This window comes from Cottoperca gobio, chromosome 14 (assembly GCF_900634415.1).
Source record: "Cottoperca gobio chromosome 14, fCotGob3.1, whole genome shotgun sequence".
NCBI classification, from domain to species: Eukaryota; Metazoa; Chordata; class Actinopteri; order Perciformes; family Bovichtidae; genus Cottoperca; species Cottoperca gobio.
The window spans coordinates 822,913-839,903 of record NC_041368.1 but is presented as its reverse complement, the minus strand read 5'-3'; the positions used below and the strand labels follow the sequence as shown (position 1 = coordinate 839,903).

The 16,991-nt window shown below is 39.4% G+C and overlaps 1 protein-coding gene across 1 annotated transcript; it reads right to left on the bottom strand.

The window, feature by feature from the left end:
- Window positions 1–16,406, bottom strand: vps11 (VPS11 core subunit of CORVET and HOPS complexes). The gene is given in 23 exon segments (XM_029447505.1): window positions 1–1,202; window positions 1,686–1,871; window positions 1,873–1,909; window positions 2,090–2,261; window positions 2,408–2,610; window positions 3,768–3,901; window positions 4,057–4,163; window positions 4,166–4,192; window positions 4,195–4,216; window positions 4,324–4,521; window positions 12,680–12,706; window positions 12,708–12,731; window positions 12,733–12,825; window positions 13,069–13,113; window positions 13,115–13,262; window positions 13,554–13,683; window positions 13,686–13,704; window positions 13,828–14,029; window positions 14,584–14,831; window positions 15,018–15,181; window positions 15,290–15,425; window positions 15,517–15,665; window positions 16,218–16,406. Coding segments are annotated over 23 exon segments (2,778 nt in total). The 5' UTR covers window positions 16,360–16,406; the 3' UTR covers window positions 1–1,037.
- Window positions 16,407–16,991: the final 585 nt, after the last annotated feature.

Sequence of the window (16,991 nt, the reverse complement as noted above, 5' to 3'; positions counted from 1 at the left end):
CATGAGGCAGAGAATTTTATTTAACCATTACAAGATTGATATAGAACCGTTGAGTCTCTGTTCTCTTACATTTAGCTGAATTCTCATGAAACAATCATGAGGATACAACTACGAACAGCAAGAATCTTGCAAGGACATTATCTTCAAATAGGTGAAATCATTTTAAGTGGAAAACAATAGCTTGAAATAAGCCAAACCAATTTAAGTGCTACATACAGAAATAAGAATTTAAGGTAGTTGAAACAGATGGGGTTTCAGTCTGTGACGGAAGATGTGAAGACATTACTGGGTGGCAATCAGGCGCCAATTAGTTTGACCCAGTTTAAAGAGACAAATTGAACATTTACTTCCAGTTGACATCCTTACTGTTCATTTCTCCTGTGCACCGTGTTGCTCTGCGTGACAGAACAGGGTTTGAACAAGTATTTTTGTGCAGAGGTTATATAACACTAATGCAAATAACACTCAAGTTTAATGACATATTTTGTCATATTTGACAAATATGCATCATATACTGTATTATCTGATAATCATATAATAATGTAATATATGATATCATATGACAAGTTACATGCATCTTTTAAAAAGGGCCCCACTGGCAGATGATCAACTGCAAAAACCATAAATCCCAGAGACAATGCTACATAAGCAAATGCAATTAATGACTTTATTCACAATTTTAATCAACAAATTAGAATGACAGACGGTTAAATTATTTTTGAGTGTTATGTGCAAGATATCTAATTAGGACAAGCAAACGCAAAGCCAAAATTCCCCAAGGTGTAACTCAGCACGGTTTTCATACGCAGTATTACATGTTTTAAACTAAAGTACATTTATACAGCTTCCATTGAATTATGACTAGGAACACAATTATACAAGTAGGTCCATCACAGCTACTAAAAGCAGGAAGCTGCATTTGCTGCTAAAGAAAGTGGCATCCCGTGCAACAAAGCATGTGGTGTAGAGCCTGCGCTGATGTAAGGTTGGACACAAAGTGCTTGCTCAGGTAGGATTCGGACCATGATCACAAGCTTCTAGCTGTTTCTCTTGGTGTGGATGAGAAGGTCTCTCTGCAGGTTGACTTCCAGACTCCCAACAGTTTTGCTGCCAGGTGGGTCGGTGACCAGAGTCAGTTTGTTAAACACTCCTCGACCAAAATAGTCAGCCACAACAGAGAAACCATCATTCGAGCTGCGTAACTGAAAACCATGGAAAAGACACAAGAACGTGCATTAAGTCAAACATTCCTGGGATGTTTAGATAAGTACAATGCAGTTTTGGAGAAAATCCAAGGTATTTAATAACCACCAATTAAATTTTAATTTTTCATGAAAGAAAAATGTTTGTGTATGCTGTGAAATATAGTTATTAGAGAGAAAGAAAATCAGAACCGGCAGGAAAGACATTTTAAAAAATCAGCTAAGAAAATTGCAATCGGTGCATCTCTAGCTAAAATGAATAAATAAATAAAAGTATAACCTAATGAGTAAAGCAATTAGATTAAAATGCATCATGGAAAATCACACTGAATTAAAGAAGTGAATGACTATGTGATAACTGTCTTCAAGACATGAAGCAGTATTATATGTATTTTATTATTGTCAAATAAATATATCCATCTAACCATTCTAATGATTGAACACAACTTCTATTGCTTTTTGTCAAAGCTCAAGCATTGTTACCTGTCTGTTGAAGTTGTCATGCAAGTCTCGTTTCTGGTCCTGTGCACGCAGCATGTCCATGACTTTGCGGTTCTCTGGAGTGCAAGTTGGGCACTCAGCCTCACTCTCGGCATAGCTTTCGAAGCAGTGTTGGTGGAAGGAGTGGCTGCACAGGAAATGAACTGACGGCAGCTCCAACGGGCTGTTTGCACATGTTACACTTGGTCTTCTGGAATATCTTAGCACTGTTCAGAAATATAGGGGTAAAGATTTACAGTCATATTGGGCTAACTATGACCCCTGGTGGTCACATCAGCACAATGAAAGAATAATAACGAGACACAGAAATGCATTAAGAAACCAATAGAACTGGTGTTCATCAATAAAATGACGATAAACATTTGTCCTGACAGTTCATGACCCACCTCGTTTTGAGCTCCTGGATCTCGGAGCGGAGGTGAGCCGTTTCTTCACGGTATTGTCTGATTTTGCGTTCATCGTCCTCTATCTGCTGGCTCTCCCTCTGCAGCTTATTGATGAGGTAGTCTTTGATGACGGAGAGCGTGGCTGTCGAGTTGTGTGCTAGTGTTTGCACCACTACAGCAGCATAAAGATCATGGATGTTATGTTATGTCTTTTCAAACAACATGCTGCTGACGCTAAGTCTTCACCTGAACTGATTCTCATGTGATATTTACATCAAAATCCAAACCAGCATGCAAATAAAATGTTCACCAGCTCACCAAGTAATGGGGGCATCAGGTTGTTTTGGTCAATGTGATGTAAGACCTCACTGATGTAGGCCTTGCAGTCCTCTTCCTTTCTGGCAAAGTATCCCAACGCCTGCTCCCAAAGGCAGCCCTCTTGGTCCCCATAGCGCTTGCAGGCCTCCACTACTTTCCCATACTCTTCATTCTGCATGTGGTAGTGCATAATCTGCTGGTATCTGCACACAAATGCAAGTCATGTCCAATTTATCCACAGTCATATCATTACAAATACATACCTCTCGCCATGGGGTGAAACCTAACCAAAGAGAAGCTTTGTGGATCCATCAACAGGATGCTTTAGAGCACAGGTGTCAAACTCAAGGCACAACTATATCAGGCCCGCAAGAAAATATCATGTGTATCATATGCCTGCCGGTTTTGGGAATTAAATCAATGCATGGCACAACCACGGGAAAATAGATATTTGAGGAAGTATCTAAATGTGTGAATGAAATGAAACTGCCCCGGGACAAACTGACGACAGATGGAGCGCCTGCGATGCGCGGTGAAAAGAGCGGATTAGTGGGAGAAGATGCAGCGGGAGAACTGTGCAGGTGAGCTGACGGTGTATCACTGCATCACACACCAGGAAGCGCTGTGTTGTAAAGCTCTGGAGATGGAACATGTAACAAGCACCGTAACACAGACAGAAAACTTTATAAGAGTCAATTTAAGTCTTTTCCTAAGGAGACACATTCACATCCCTATCACACAGAGGTGCGATGGCTGAGTCGAGGGAAAGTGCTGAATAGATTTTTCGAGTTGCCTGAGCAAATCTGGCCGTTTTTGGAAAGCAAAGGGAAACAAACCACAGATCTCTGGGACGATGTGAGCTGGCCTGTTTGTGCGACATAACCAAGCATCTCACTGAATCTCAATCCTCAATGAACATATAGACGTCACGTTTTCTTTTTCTCTCTAGGCTTCCCAGCTTTTCTCACAGCCTATATAATTGTATTTATATGGGTACCTATTTTTCATGTATGATTGTATTCTTCATTCAACACTAAACTACAATTGTTTCACCTTTCACGATATTATCCGAGTCACGTGACTGCATCCTATTGGTTGTTGATACTATATTAGGTGAGGTTTGTTATTAGTACTGTTGAAGACCTAACGGTGGTCGAAACATGTTGGCTTTTTAATGATTTAGCCATTACAATAAAGACTTTTAAAATATTTTCTTCCTCGTGGTTTACTCCATTTTGGAGTGTCTTGATTTCCTTGCAGTTTTTAAAAACGTGACGTATGTTGGATCACAGAGAGTTATGTCTCGACCACATTAACTGGGCTTCATACATATTCAGATGCTGTTCCGTCTCTCACTTACAGTTTGCCCTTCTCATAAAGGTAGAGGACGCCTTCTTTGAAGTTGTGCATCTGGCAGAGGACCAGGGCCTTATCAAACACTGTGTGGTCACTCCTCAACAGCGACACAGCTTCCCCCTGCAGGACCTTTTTTCTCTCTGTCCAACATATGCATTAGAAAAAAGTCACAATTATTTTTACCTTGTTAAACAAAAAGCCTATTAATTTTCTAGAATTACACTGTCTACAGCGAACTGTATGATAAATGTTTATGCAAGGATTAATAAGTAGTTTGTGTGTATCGGACTGACCACAGGGTCCTGCTCGTGTGCCCAGTCTTGTAGCCGGAGCTCCAGCAGTGTGTCGTACACACCCTGGGGAGAACGGGGGTCCACCTCGATCATGTGCTCCAGGAAGGCTTCAGTTCACGGGGGTTGTTTGCAAAATTGGGATGAATTCCTCGGAGTTGGCCTTATACCAAAACAAATATGGACAGTCATTTAAAAGAAGATTTCTGACATTATATGATCACTCTGGCAATTTCAGGACCACAGGGTGTTAAAACACTGCAGACTGACCTTGTTGGCCCGACTCCTATCGAGGCTCTCTTTTTCAGCAGTGTCTCCGCTGGGTTGGTAGTTGGTGCAGAGACCCTTCAGGAGCAGTGTGGTACCTTCAGGAACATGGTGCATCAGCGTTTTGCCGTAACGCTTCATGTTGCTCTCAGCTTGTTCGAAAGGCAGACGCCCGATGTAACGCAGCCCTTCCTGATAGTTCTGGGTTTAGGAGGGAAACATAATAAAGTCCTTTTAAGACATGGAATATGTAATATTGCTTAATCTATCTGTTAAACTGATGAGACAGACACAGACCAGATAGAAAAGCACCTCATTAGCATTCTATCTGTTGCGACAGCTCTAGCATTAGCAAGGTTTTACAAATCTACCGCTTTACAAATATAAAAAATTAAATACTGGTGCCGCCAATTCTGCAGTCTGGTACCATGAATCAATTGCAGTAGCTGAGGGTGCAACGACATGAAGATATTAAGGGTAGCATCAGTCAAACCTAAAACGGTGGAAAACGGGATGGAAATATCACATTTATGTTTATTTCATGAATTTCCATCCAGCTTTTTTTATGCGCAAATTGAAAATGTGCATAAAAACAGATGAACTTAAACAATTCTAATTATTGCGGCTGGCGCAGATAATTGCGAATAATTGGGACAGACTGAAAGGAGCTTCAGATAACGGAGTTACTGTGCCCATTAAATGTGGTTGTGGATGGAACACAAAACCAATATGTGTATTGGTTGGTCATCAAATTGGGCGTGGGCCTAATCAAATTGGGCGTGGGCCTATCCTATACCTGAAGTTCGGAGATGAGGGGAAAACAAAGGGGCGGCAGGGCCAGGGGAAAAGGGCAGGGGACTGCCAGGGGCAGCAGAGAACCACCAACACAAACAAAGACATAGAGAGACGAACAGAGAGTAGAGACCACAGATAGGAGGAGAGATAGACAGAGAGAGAGGAAGAGATAAGCAGAGAGAACTAATAGAGACATACATAGAGATACAATGAGAGATAGGAGAGAGACAGAGAGATAGAGAGAGAGGACACAGAGAGATGACAGAGAGAGAAAGAGGAGCGAGACGAGAGATAGAGAGAGACACAGAGATGAGAAAAAGGAGAGACAAGAGTAGAGAGAGACAGAGAGAAGCGAGAGAGAGAGAGACAGAGACAAGATAGAGACAGAGACAGAGAAGACAGAGAGGAGAGAGCCAGAGAGACGAGGCAGAGGACAGAGAGGACATAAGACAGTAGTAGTAAGAAAGAGACAGAGACAGAGAGAGAAGAGTGAGATAGATATGCGATAGAGATATAGATAGCGAGCAGAAAAAGTAGCGAAAGACAGAGAGACTAGACAAGAGAGAGAGATACACAGAAGAGAGAGATAGGAGAACAAAGAAGATAAGAAAAGCAGAAGAGATAGCTGAAAGAAAATAAAAAAAAAGGATAAAGAGAGAAAACGAAGAAGAAAGAAAGAGAGAGAGAAATAAGAGAGAGAACGATAGAGAAAAAGAAGAATAAAATAAGTGAAAAGTAAAATAGTATAAATCAAAAAAAGATAAGAGATAGGAGAGATGAGTAGAGATATATGAGACACACACAGAGAGAGATAGATGATAAGAGAGAGGAGAGGAGATATAGATATGCGATGAAGAAGAATATAGAAATAATTTTTTAAAGATTAGTAGAGTGAGATATAGAAGATTACACATATACATAACATATATAGAGACACACATATAGATATAGTGTTAACACAAGAGAGAGAGAGTAGACTAAAGAGAGAGGTATAGTAAGAGAGAGATAGAGAGATAGAGTGAGAGAGGGAGGGAAGAGAGAGATGCCACAATAAAGGAGACATATAGATGACACGATAGACTAGACACACAGGGAGTATATATGAGATAGAGAGATAGGACAGAGAGAGATGGGATAGAGAGATAGATGATTGGGGAGATGATATAGAGAGAGATATATAATAGAGAGAGATAGGGAGAGGAGAGGGGAGAGAAGAGGGGATGGAGAGGGGGAGAGATATAGGATAGCGCTATAAGAGACAGAGAGACAGAGCGACCAGAGAGATAGAGAGGAGAAGAGATAGAGAGAGAAGAGAGAGTACAAGAGATAATAGAGATGAGACTACCGCGGATAGAGAGAGATGATGAATAGATATGTATGATGATATATAGATATATAATAGAGAGAGGAGATGATAGAGAGATATAAGATATATATGTATAGAGACACACACAGCACAAGCTATAGACAGAGACATTAGATATATACCACAGACACCGAATATAGAGATATATATATGATATGATATAGAGATTTATATATATATTACACACACACACACACATAATATATATAGATTATATAATATAATATATATCATATATATAGGGTTGGTGTATATAGATGATATATATATATATATATATATATATATATCTATATATATATATGGTAGTGCGGGAGAGGAGTAGATGTATATATATGGAGTATACGGGATAGGATATGTGAGATAATATATAGAGGGTGTGGGTGGGTAGTAGATAAGAGAGATCGATAGAGAGAGAAAGGAGATAGAGAGATAGAGATGATATAGGTAATATAGAGATGATATACATTTACATATAGAAGACAGATGAGAGTAGATCTAGAGAAGACAGAGAGAGAGAGAGGTATAGAGCGAGAGAAATAGAGAGAGAATATAGAGACAGAACATAAATATAGAGAGATAGCAGACCTGAGAGATATTATAACCACCCGGGAGACAGCGAGGGAGCGAGAGAGAGAACAGATGAGCGAGAGAGACAGAGAGAGAGAGAAGATAGAGGAGAGATAGGAGAGAGAGATGAGAGATGAGACAGAGGAGAGAAGAGACAGACAGAGAGAGAGAGGATAGAGAGAGAGGACACAGAGAGAGAGGAGAAAGGAGAGACACAGAGAGACAGATAGACACCAAGAGACAGACATCAGGATCTCCAGAGAGGAGACAGAGAGAGACAGAGGAGAGAGAGGCAGAGAGAGACAGAGAGGAAGACAGAGGATCAGAGAGATAGAGATGAGAGAGACAGGAGACGAAGAGAGAGAGAAAGAGAAAGAGAGAGCGAGGGAAAGAGCAGAGAGAGAGTAGGAGGAGTAGAGATGTAGACGAGGACAGAGAGAGAGATGAGGAGAGACAGGAGACAGAGAGGAGAGAGGAGAAAGAGACATAGAGAGAGAGAGAGCAGAGAGAAGAGAGAGAAGAGAGGAGAAGAGCGAGAGAAGTGAGAGAGTAGAGTAGAGAGTAGAGAGAGAGAGAGAGAGAGAGAGAGAGATAGGAGAGACACAGAAGACAGAGAGGAGAGAGAACAACATAGAGAGGATGAGAGACGAGAGACCACACAGAGACACAGAGAGACACACAGAGACACAGAGACAGACAGGAGACACAGAGAGAGGGACAGAGACACAGTAGAGATAGACACAGAGAGTACAGGAGACACAGGAGGGAGTGAGAGGAGACACACAGAGAGAGACAGAGGAGCACAGAGAGAGAGCAGGAGAGGAGACACAAGAGAGAGACAAGAATAGACCACAGAGAGAGACACAGAGAGGGATGACACAGAGAGATCAAGAGGAAGTAGATGGAGACGCAGTAGATACACAGAGATAGAGAGAGAGAGATAGATAGAAGAGAGAGAGAGATATAGAGAGAGAGAGAGAGAGAGGTAGAGATGGAGAGAGATGATATAATAATATATTGATATAATATATATACAGACATACATATATATATATATATATATATATTATATATACAATACACACTATATGTATACAAATATATGATATAGTATATGTGTATGTGTATATACATGTACTATAGGTGTAGTGTATGTGTATGTGTATATACATGTAATTAGATAGATTATATAGTGTATGTGTATGGGTATGTGTATGGGGTATGTGTGATAATACATGGATATGATAGTATATTGGGGTATGTGTCATGTGTAGTGTATGGGTATGGTATTATACATGTATGAAGATATATAGATATAGATAGATAGAGACGAATGATCGCGACATACATGTATATGATAGAGAGAATATATAGATATGAGAGATATATATATACACAGGTAGAAGAGAGAGATAGAGAGAGTATAGATATAGAGAGGATGAATATACGATATAGTAGACAGATAAGATATATATATAGATACACACACACATGTATAGTACATAACATACAGTATATAGACATACCTGACAACAGAGATAAGGAGATAGAGACACACAGAAGATATGATCGATGACACACATGGCGATACAACATAGATGTTATATATACACATAAAGATTATTAGATAGCCACATACTACAGATATATATTATATATAAATATATAGAAAGATAATAGATATATTATATATTTAGAGTGTAGGGGTATATAATAGGGTTATATAGTGTATCTAGATGGGTATAGATATATATAAGAGAATGTGGAGAGAGATATGAAGAGAGAGAGATAGAGAGAGAGAGAGAGAGATGAGATATAGAAGAGAGATAGATAGAGCGAGAGAGAGAGAGAGAGAGGAGAGACACACAGAGCATGAGAGAGAGAAGAGAGAGAAAGACAAAGCGAGAGAGAAACAGAGGAGGAGAGAGGGAGAAGAGAGGGGGGGGAAGAGGAGCACAGAGACAGAGAGAGGACACAGGAACAGAGACAGGAGGAGAGAGACACATATAATAGATAAGAGAATATATATATATCTTACATAATATGTATATATATAATAGATATCTATATATATATATGTGTAGATATAAGATAGCTATATAGATTATATGTTGTAGTATATATATAGGGATATGTATAGTGATATATATCAGTATGATGTATATGTGTTATATAATAGATAGTATATATAGATATAGATATATAGAGTAGAATAGATACACACACACATATATAGATATAGACATATATAGATATAACATACACATATATATATATATATATATAATATACTATAATATAATATATATCTTATATATGTTGTATGGGTATATATATAATGTATATATATATATTGGGTGGGTGTATATAATATATACACACACACCACAATATATATATAATATATAAGCTAGATGTGTGTGTGATATATAGATATATATAGTTATATATAATCTATATATGGTATGTGGATAATATATGGAGAGAGGTATACATAGGGGTGTGGTAGAGAAGTATAGATATAGAATATAGATATATAGATGTAGAAGGGATAGTAGAGAGAGGGGAGAGGAGAGGAGAGAGAGATTAGAGAGAGAGAGGAGAGAGACACACCACACAGGACACAGATAGAGAGAAGATACCACAGACACAGAGAGAGATACGGATAGTGATAGGAGAGAGCACAGAAAAGGGTAGAGAGAGATATATAGAGAGACAGACAGACCAGAGAAGAGATGGAAGACCGAGCAACAAGGATAGATGACACAGAAGATGTGAGAGATAGTAGAATATGAGAGATAGATATGATAGAGTAGAGAGCAGAGTAGAGATAGAATACAGTACAGGACATACATCACAGGGAGGAATAGATATATATAGAGAGGATGGTAGAGAGAGGAGAATAGAGAAGTAGAGATAGAAAGAGATAGAGGATAGAGAGATGGAGAGATAAGAGAGAGAGCGAAGACAGAGAGAGAGAGAGATAATAGACAGTAGATAGACACAGATAGAGAGATAGAAAAGAGATGAGAGAGAGAAGAAGAAAGAGAGAGAGCACAGATGAGAAGAGAGAGAGAGAGACAGAGATACAACATGGAAGAGAGAGACGAGAGAGAACAAGGAGAGAGAGATGACCAGAGATAGAGAGAGAGAGAGAGGAGGGAGAGAGAGAGTCGAGAGATAGAGAGTATAGGTAGCGAGATAGAAGAGAGAGAAGAGACAGCGGATAGACAACAGAGCGACAGAGACACAAAGAGACACAGAGAGACACACATGGTACACAGAGGAGAGAAGGAGAGAACAGGAGAGAGAGAAAGAAGAGAGAGAGATCCCAAGACGAGAGAGACACGAGAGAGAAATACACTGAGAGAGACACAGAGATATACATAGACACCATATATAGGACACATAGAGATACACATAGAGAGACACAGAGAGAGGAGAGAAACACAGAGAGAGACACAGATCGAGATAGTAGTACACAGATAGATATCAATAGATACACAGAGAGAGACAGATAAGACACAAGGGACAGAGACAGACAGAGACAGAGAGAGGAGATAGACAGTGACATGATACAGATACGGCGAGAAGAATATAGAGAGAGATGAGAGAGGAGATGTAGAGAGATAGGAGAGAGAGGAGAGAGGGAGAGGGCAGAAAAAAGAGAGAGACAGAAGAGAGAGAGGAGATAGTGAGGAGAACACAGCACAATAGCTAGGGAGACGAAGAGAGATAGAAGATGTATATAGATAGAGAGACGAGAGAGAGAGAGAGAGATAGTAGAGATAGGAGAGAGACAGATCAGAGAGAGAGATAGACAGGACAGGATGAGCGAGAGAGACAGAGAGATCTTATACATTATATAGTGTTGTTAGTGTATGTGTAGGTGTATATACCATGTTATATACTATATATATATTATTATATAACGGGATACATGGGATACGAGAGAATCTATATATATATATATAGTAGATAATTAGAGTGATATATATATATAATAGATATATATAGACAACACATGTGGAGAGACAGACATACACATATTATACATACAGTACATATAGATATATATATAGAGAGATATACACACAGGGGAGAGACAGACATATATATATAAGAGACACAGACAGACAGAAATACATAGACAGACAGAGTAGAGAGATGAAGATCGAGAACGACAGATAGACACACACACACAGAGAGAGAGAGAGAGAGGAAGAGATAGATAGAGAGATGGAGAGAGAGATAGAGGATATAGTAGATCGATAGAGAGAGCTATAGGAAGATAGATCTAGATAGACGACACCACAAGATAGACGAGGAGCATTATATAGGAGCTAGAGGAGAGAGAGATAGATAATAGATATAGAGAGATAGATACAGAAACAGAGACACATAGAGAGGAGAGAGAGAGAGAGAGAGAGAGACACACCAGTAGAGAGAAGTACAGAGAGAGAGATAGATAGAGGAGAGACACAGAGATAGATATAGGAGAGATATATATAGACACGATATAATACACCCGAGTGATATAGAGGATATAGACACCGGCATACAGAATATAGATGAGAGTGAGAGACACAGTATAGGATAGAAGATGGACACAGATAAGATATAAATATTAGAGGATAGGTATACAATAAGTATAGATAATAGAGACACATAGGACATGATAATATATAGAGATATATGACACATAGGATATAGGAGATAGACCAGAGACAGAATATATGAGAGAGAGCAAAAGATAGATAGAGATAAACAGTATAGATATAATATTATATATTAGAATGAGAATATATAATATTATATATAGATAGAATAAGATAGAGATATACACATAGATATATATATATACTAACACTAGATATATAAGTACATAAATAAACATACAGACATACCCCCCAAAAAAAAAAAAAAAAAACCCATATATATATACATACATATATAGTACACACACCACAACACATACACACACACACACAACACACACAAGTTCATTTGGGATCTAATGCATAGTTTTATGAACTAAGTTTGAGAGACTGTTGCGGCCGCATCTTTACAGACACCTGGCTCCTTCGTGTCACCTCAGATCAAGCTGTTGCAGTGGACAGGCAGACCGCAGGACTCCGGTGGGATGAGAGGAGGCGGACTGTGTTTACATGATGCACCAAACGTTGAGTTGATGGACAATGTTTTCCCGTTAAAGATGCCGGTCATATCTGTTTTTGTTGCTGTTGTTTAAATGTGCCTGTGCCAAGCAGTCAAGTAGCAGTTTACATCCATGTCTGTCCAAAATGTATCGCTTCATCCTTTTATCTATCTTACCTATTAGACATTTGTGTGAAATTATTGTATGAAATTTGAGTTTTGGCAAAGCCGTGAGGTCACAGTGACCTTGACCGTAGTCCACTAAATTCTAATCAGTTTCATCCTTGATTTCATGTAGAGGTTTGTTGCCATATTTGAAGTAGACATTGCGTTCATGAGAATGGGACGGACGTGAGGTCACAGTGACCTTTAACCACCAAAATCCTAATCAGTTCAATATTTGAGGAGAAAAAGATTTATATTACAGCACAAATGTGAATGGTATTGTATGTGTACTTGCATGTTTTTTACCTTGAGGTCTTCTAGCTGGATCTTCAGGGTACCATTCATGATGCATGTGTTTTCTCAGCCAAGAAAACAGCGTGGCTGTGGTAGCCGGCCTGCCGAAGAACCTTGATGGCGATCTCGACATCAAAGTGGACCTCACTTTCACTGCTCTGTTGAAGAACAGAGCAGGAGGACAATGGTGTGTGACAATATGGCAGCCACTAGTGAGCTGTTCATTAAGAAAGTAGGTTTAAACTGTGTGTTGTACGGACCATCTGGTCTCTGATGGAAACCACTTCGTAGTTTAATTACTGTCAGCAGAAAACAGCAGTTCGATTTTACTGTAGGAGTTCCTTCACTTTTTCATTTGTTTTTTATCACCTACATCCTCAGCGCTTTGACTGGTCAGTCACCTTAATGAACTCTTCCAGCTTGGAGCTGTCCTTCAGTTGGTGTGTGTTTGTAACAGTTCAGCAGCAGTGTGGTGTGGTCTGCGTTGGCCAGTGACTGCCTGTGCAGGGCTTGCAGATATGCTGTCAGGTTATGGATCCTCTGTGCGTCCAAGAATTTTCTGATGACGTACGATGGCTCAAGTTTCCCAATGGTGCTGTGAGAAATTTACAGTGATGTTTTAAGAGGGGTTTTTATCAGTGTGGAGACTGATCTGCAATCCAGTCTCCGAAAAGCTGGCCCATTATAGAGCGATAAGTGTGTGAAGTCGAAAATGAACCAAGACCACAAAATCATCATGTCTCTTTTTCTCTCTCTATATTTAACACTTCTACATGGTACAATAGTAAACACAATGCTCAAAGAAGAGGCTAACACGGCACACATCACAGTCCAATCTAAAACAACAACAGTTTAAGCCCTGGCAAATGTTTAGTGATGTAATTACCGAATATACTGCTGGATGGCACCGTCATGGTCTCCCTTAAGGTAAAGGTGATCACCGTACTGTCTGAAGATCTCGGACAGTCCGTCACTGTCCAGGTGCTGGCTCTTAGCCAGGTTTATGGCCATCACAACAGGTTCTTCTTAAACAGCATCTTTAAAGAAAAACAAGAAGTGACAACCCTGTTACTTGATCCACAGTACTATTAGTCAGTGAGTTGACACAACTCTTCATTACTGTTCCTTAAGCAGGTACAAGTGGCACCCTCTTGACTCACCTCCAGCTTGGTCTGTGTGTCTTTCTCCTGAAGAACAAACATGTTTCCATCTCTGGTGAGGATGTAGAAGGAGCCCCACTCTGCCACCACATCAATGACATCATCAAAAGAGGCACTGTAGGCGATGAACTTGTTGTCCAGGTCATAGATGGTCAGAAGCTGTTTGTCTGATGGAGAGCTCTCCCTGCTACCAAACTCTGTCCTGAGGAGAAAAGTAACGCCGTTAACAGTGGCATAGGAAACAGTGGTACTGCTGCTTATCAATTGCTTGATAAAAACGCTCCTTTTTCATCCTGTCAAATCAATGAGGCAACTTCTTGTTTTATTACTGGCATGGCCGTATCTGCTGCTCTGCCGTCAAAGGGGTAACACTTTGAAGCATAATGTGATGCACAGCATGTGTTGACTTTATGCTGTTGTTGTCTTGTTATAAACAAGACAACAAGCAGTTTATTTTGGCACTTGAATGTTACTTCGTGACAATGCTGAAAGTAACTATAGCCCGTTTCATCATTCTTTTTGTGTATTTCATCAGATTATTTGAATTGACTAAAGAAGGGCTGTGAATCCTCACTAAATATCCCGCTTCATCTGTGGAAAGTGTTTCTGTGAATATTTTACATTCAACTGAAAATATGCGAGCATCTAAAGTGGCATGTGTACAGCATCAGTCTTATCAATTAACTCACTCCACCATCACTTTATCCCTGCAATGATCAATACACCTTCATCAAATTGATTCAGTGTTGTCCTTACTTGTTGGGTGACTTTGCGTCCCTGATGAGTAAACACAGATATCCACGGTGCCAGTGGGCCAACAGCTTGTGTCCATCGAAGGCAAAGCAGGGCCCTCGTTCATCAGGCTGGTACAGATAGACGCATTCATCACCAGCCACAATGAACTGGGAGTCCTGGGAGGGATCTGCCAGGGAAGAGCAGCGCAGCGCACAGCCGTGAGTATCCAGCTCTACTTTAGGATACTCCTTGATGGACAGGGTGTAACACTGAGCAGGGGGAGACAAGAAGGGAGTGGACAGGAGGTCAGGATGGCAGCCTCTAGAGCCGAGTCATAGAAAACCTCAGAACCTCAGTTGAAGAATTGTATGGTCATCATCTGGTTGAGAAATAATACTGAAAACAAAGCTCCAGAGAGTTGAGAGGATTTATATTCTAGAATTGACCGGACTTACATGGACTTTCTCTAGAGTGGCAACAAACAGATGTGTGACCTTTGCCAGTTGGCGGAAAGCGAGGCCTGTGACTGGGCTGGTTCCCTCGTGCAGAGTCAGAGTTTTACTGTGACGATCTCTGGTGATGTCACCTTTAGTCAAAACCACACTGCCATCTGTGAAGCCTGTCAAGCAACGCAACATCCATTATAAACTGGGATGAGAAAACTCTGTAAACTAAGCAGTGATCACTGGGGCAACAGGCAGAAAGCAGACATTTCTTTGTGTCTTACCAATAGCCATGAAGTTGAGGTTTTCATGTACACTGAGGCAAGACACTTCAGTGGGTTTGTTTCCAGGAATTGCGGGGAAAATCCTTGTGCACAGAGGATTTCCACTGTCTCTCTTTTCAAGGTTCCAGACCTTTACCTGAAAAATGAGTACTTATTCATTTAGTGGTGGTCCATTAAAGTCACTGACAGACAAATGTTCCATGTTTTAGACTTCTCTGCTCACTTACTAGAGGGTTCATTCCCTGTTCATCCTGCCCCACTGATACAAGGATGCTGTGCTGCTTCAGCTGGTAGAGATGCGTTACCCGCAACTTGTAGGCCAGATAAGATGTCAACTGCAGGGAGCGGGTCAAAAGCCAGATCTTGCCTTCCATATGTAACATTGTGGAGGTTAAGGGCGATTGATTTGATTTGATTTGATTATGGAAAGTTGTAGCAAGAGATGCAGTAAGCAGGGCATTTATGCCATGTATGGCATTTCAAAAGTGCTTATTCCTTTAGTAGTTTTGGGATATGGGAACCAAAGCAAACAATCACCCAACAGCTAACAGTTCAAACAAACTCATTTAAATTCTAATCATGCTGACCAATTATATAATGTAGTATTTCTTTAAGGCAGTGTTCTTTAAAAATACTTTTAGCTGTGGTTTTTGTGCTCAAAAAATAAAAAAGCTATGCATGCATAGACATGTTATTTTTTAAGTATCCAATACCAGAAAACAGAACACAGCCTGGCTGTGCCATTCAGTCTTTCGCAGTTTTTGTTCAATTTACTGTGGAGGTAAAGTGTTTAAATTCCAAGACAAGTACAACATTACCTCTGTTTGAGTTTTTGCTTTTACGTTTGCTAAATCGCGACTAGCATCAGCTGTCAGTAAACTAGAACAACATTAGCTGAGGCTAGCTTATTAGTGCTGTTGAAGGATATCTCCCAGAACAATGTGACCCCGGCCGGAGTCACAAGCCGATATTCCGCCTGGAAGAACAAAGTTTTTTCCATTATCCACAGGATCCTTCACCGTGTCTTTATCAAAGAAGACAAATTTTCTCCACTGTAAGAACGCTGCCATTTTGTTAGCGTTAGCAAGATAGCTTTAACTGGGCGTTGTCATGTGACACAAAAGTCACGTGGGTTTAAGGTTCCAACTGCATGACGCATAATTATGATATTAATGTATTGTCGGACCTCAGTCTGTCAACATTTATTTCAGAATTTAAATGTAAAGCATAATATAGTCTCTTTGAAAAAATTACTTTCTGTTGACTTGCGATTTTACAGCAAATATTTGTGTTTATTGTTGCATTTTATTAGACTGGATGTCTGGCAGGTATCCGCAATCATTCGTTCCTAGTCAAAAATAAAAGATGGGAGTGTAGATGATTACATGTTATGTATATACATATACGTATATACTTATATATATTATATATATATATATTATATATATATATATCGATATATATATATAGATATATATAGATATATATATATATATATACATATATGTATATCTATATATATCTATATATATATATATATATATATAGATATATACTATGTTCTATATATATATATATTATCTATATCTACCATCTATGTATATATCTATATATTATATATACATTATATACATATATGTATATATATATCTATATATCTACATATATACCCATATATGTATATATATATATATATATATAT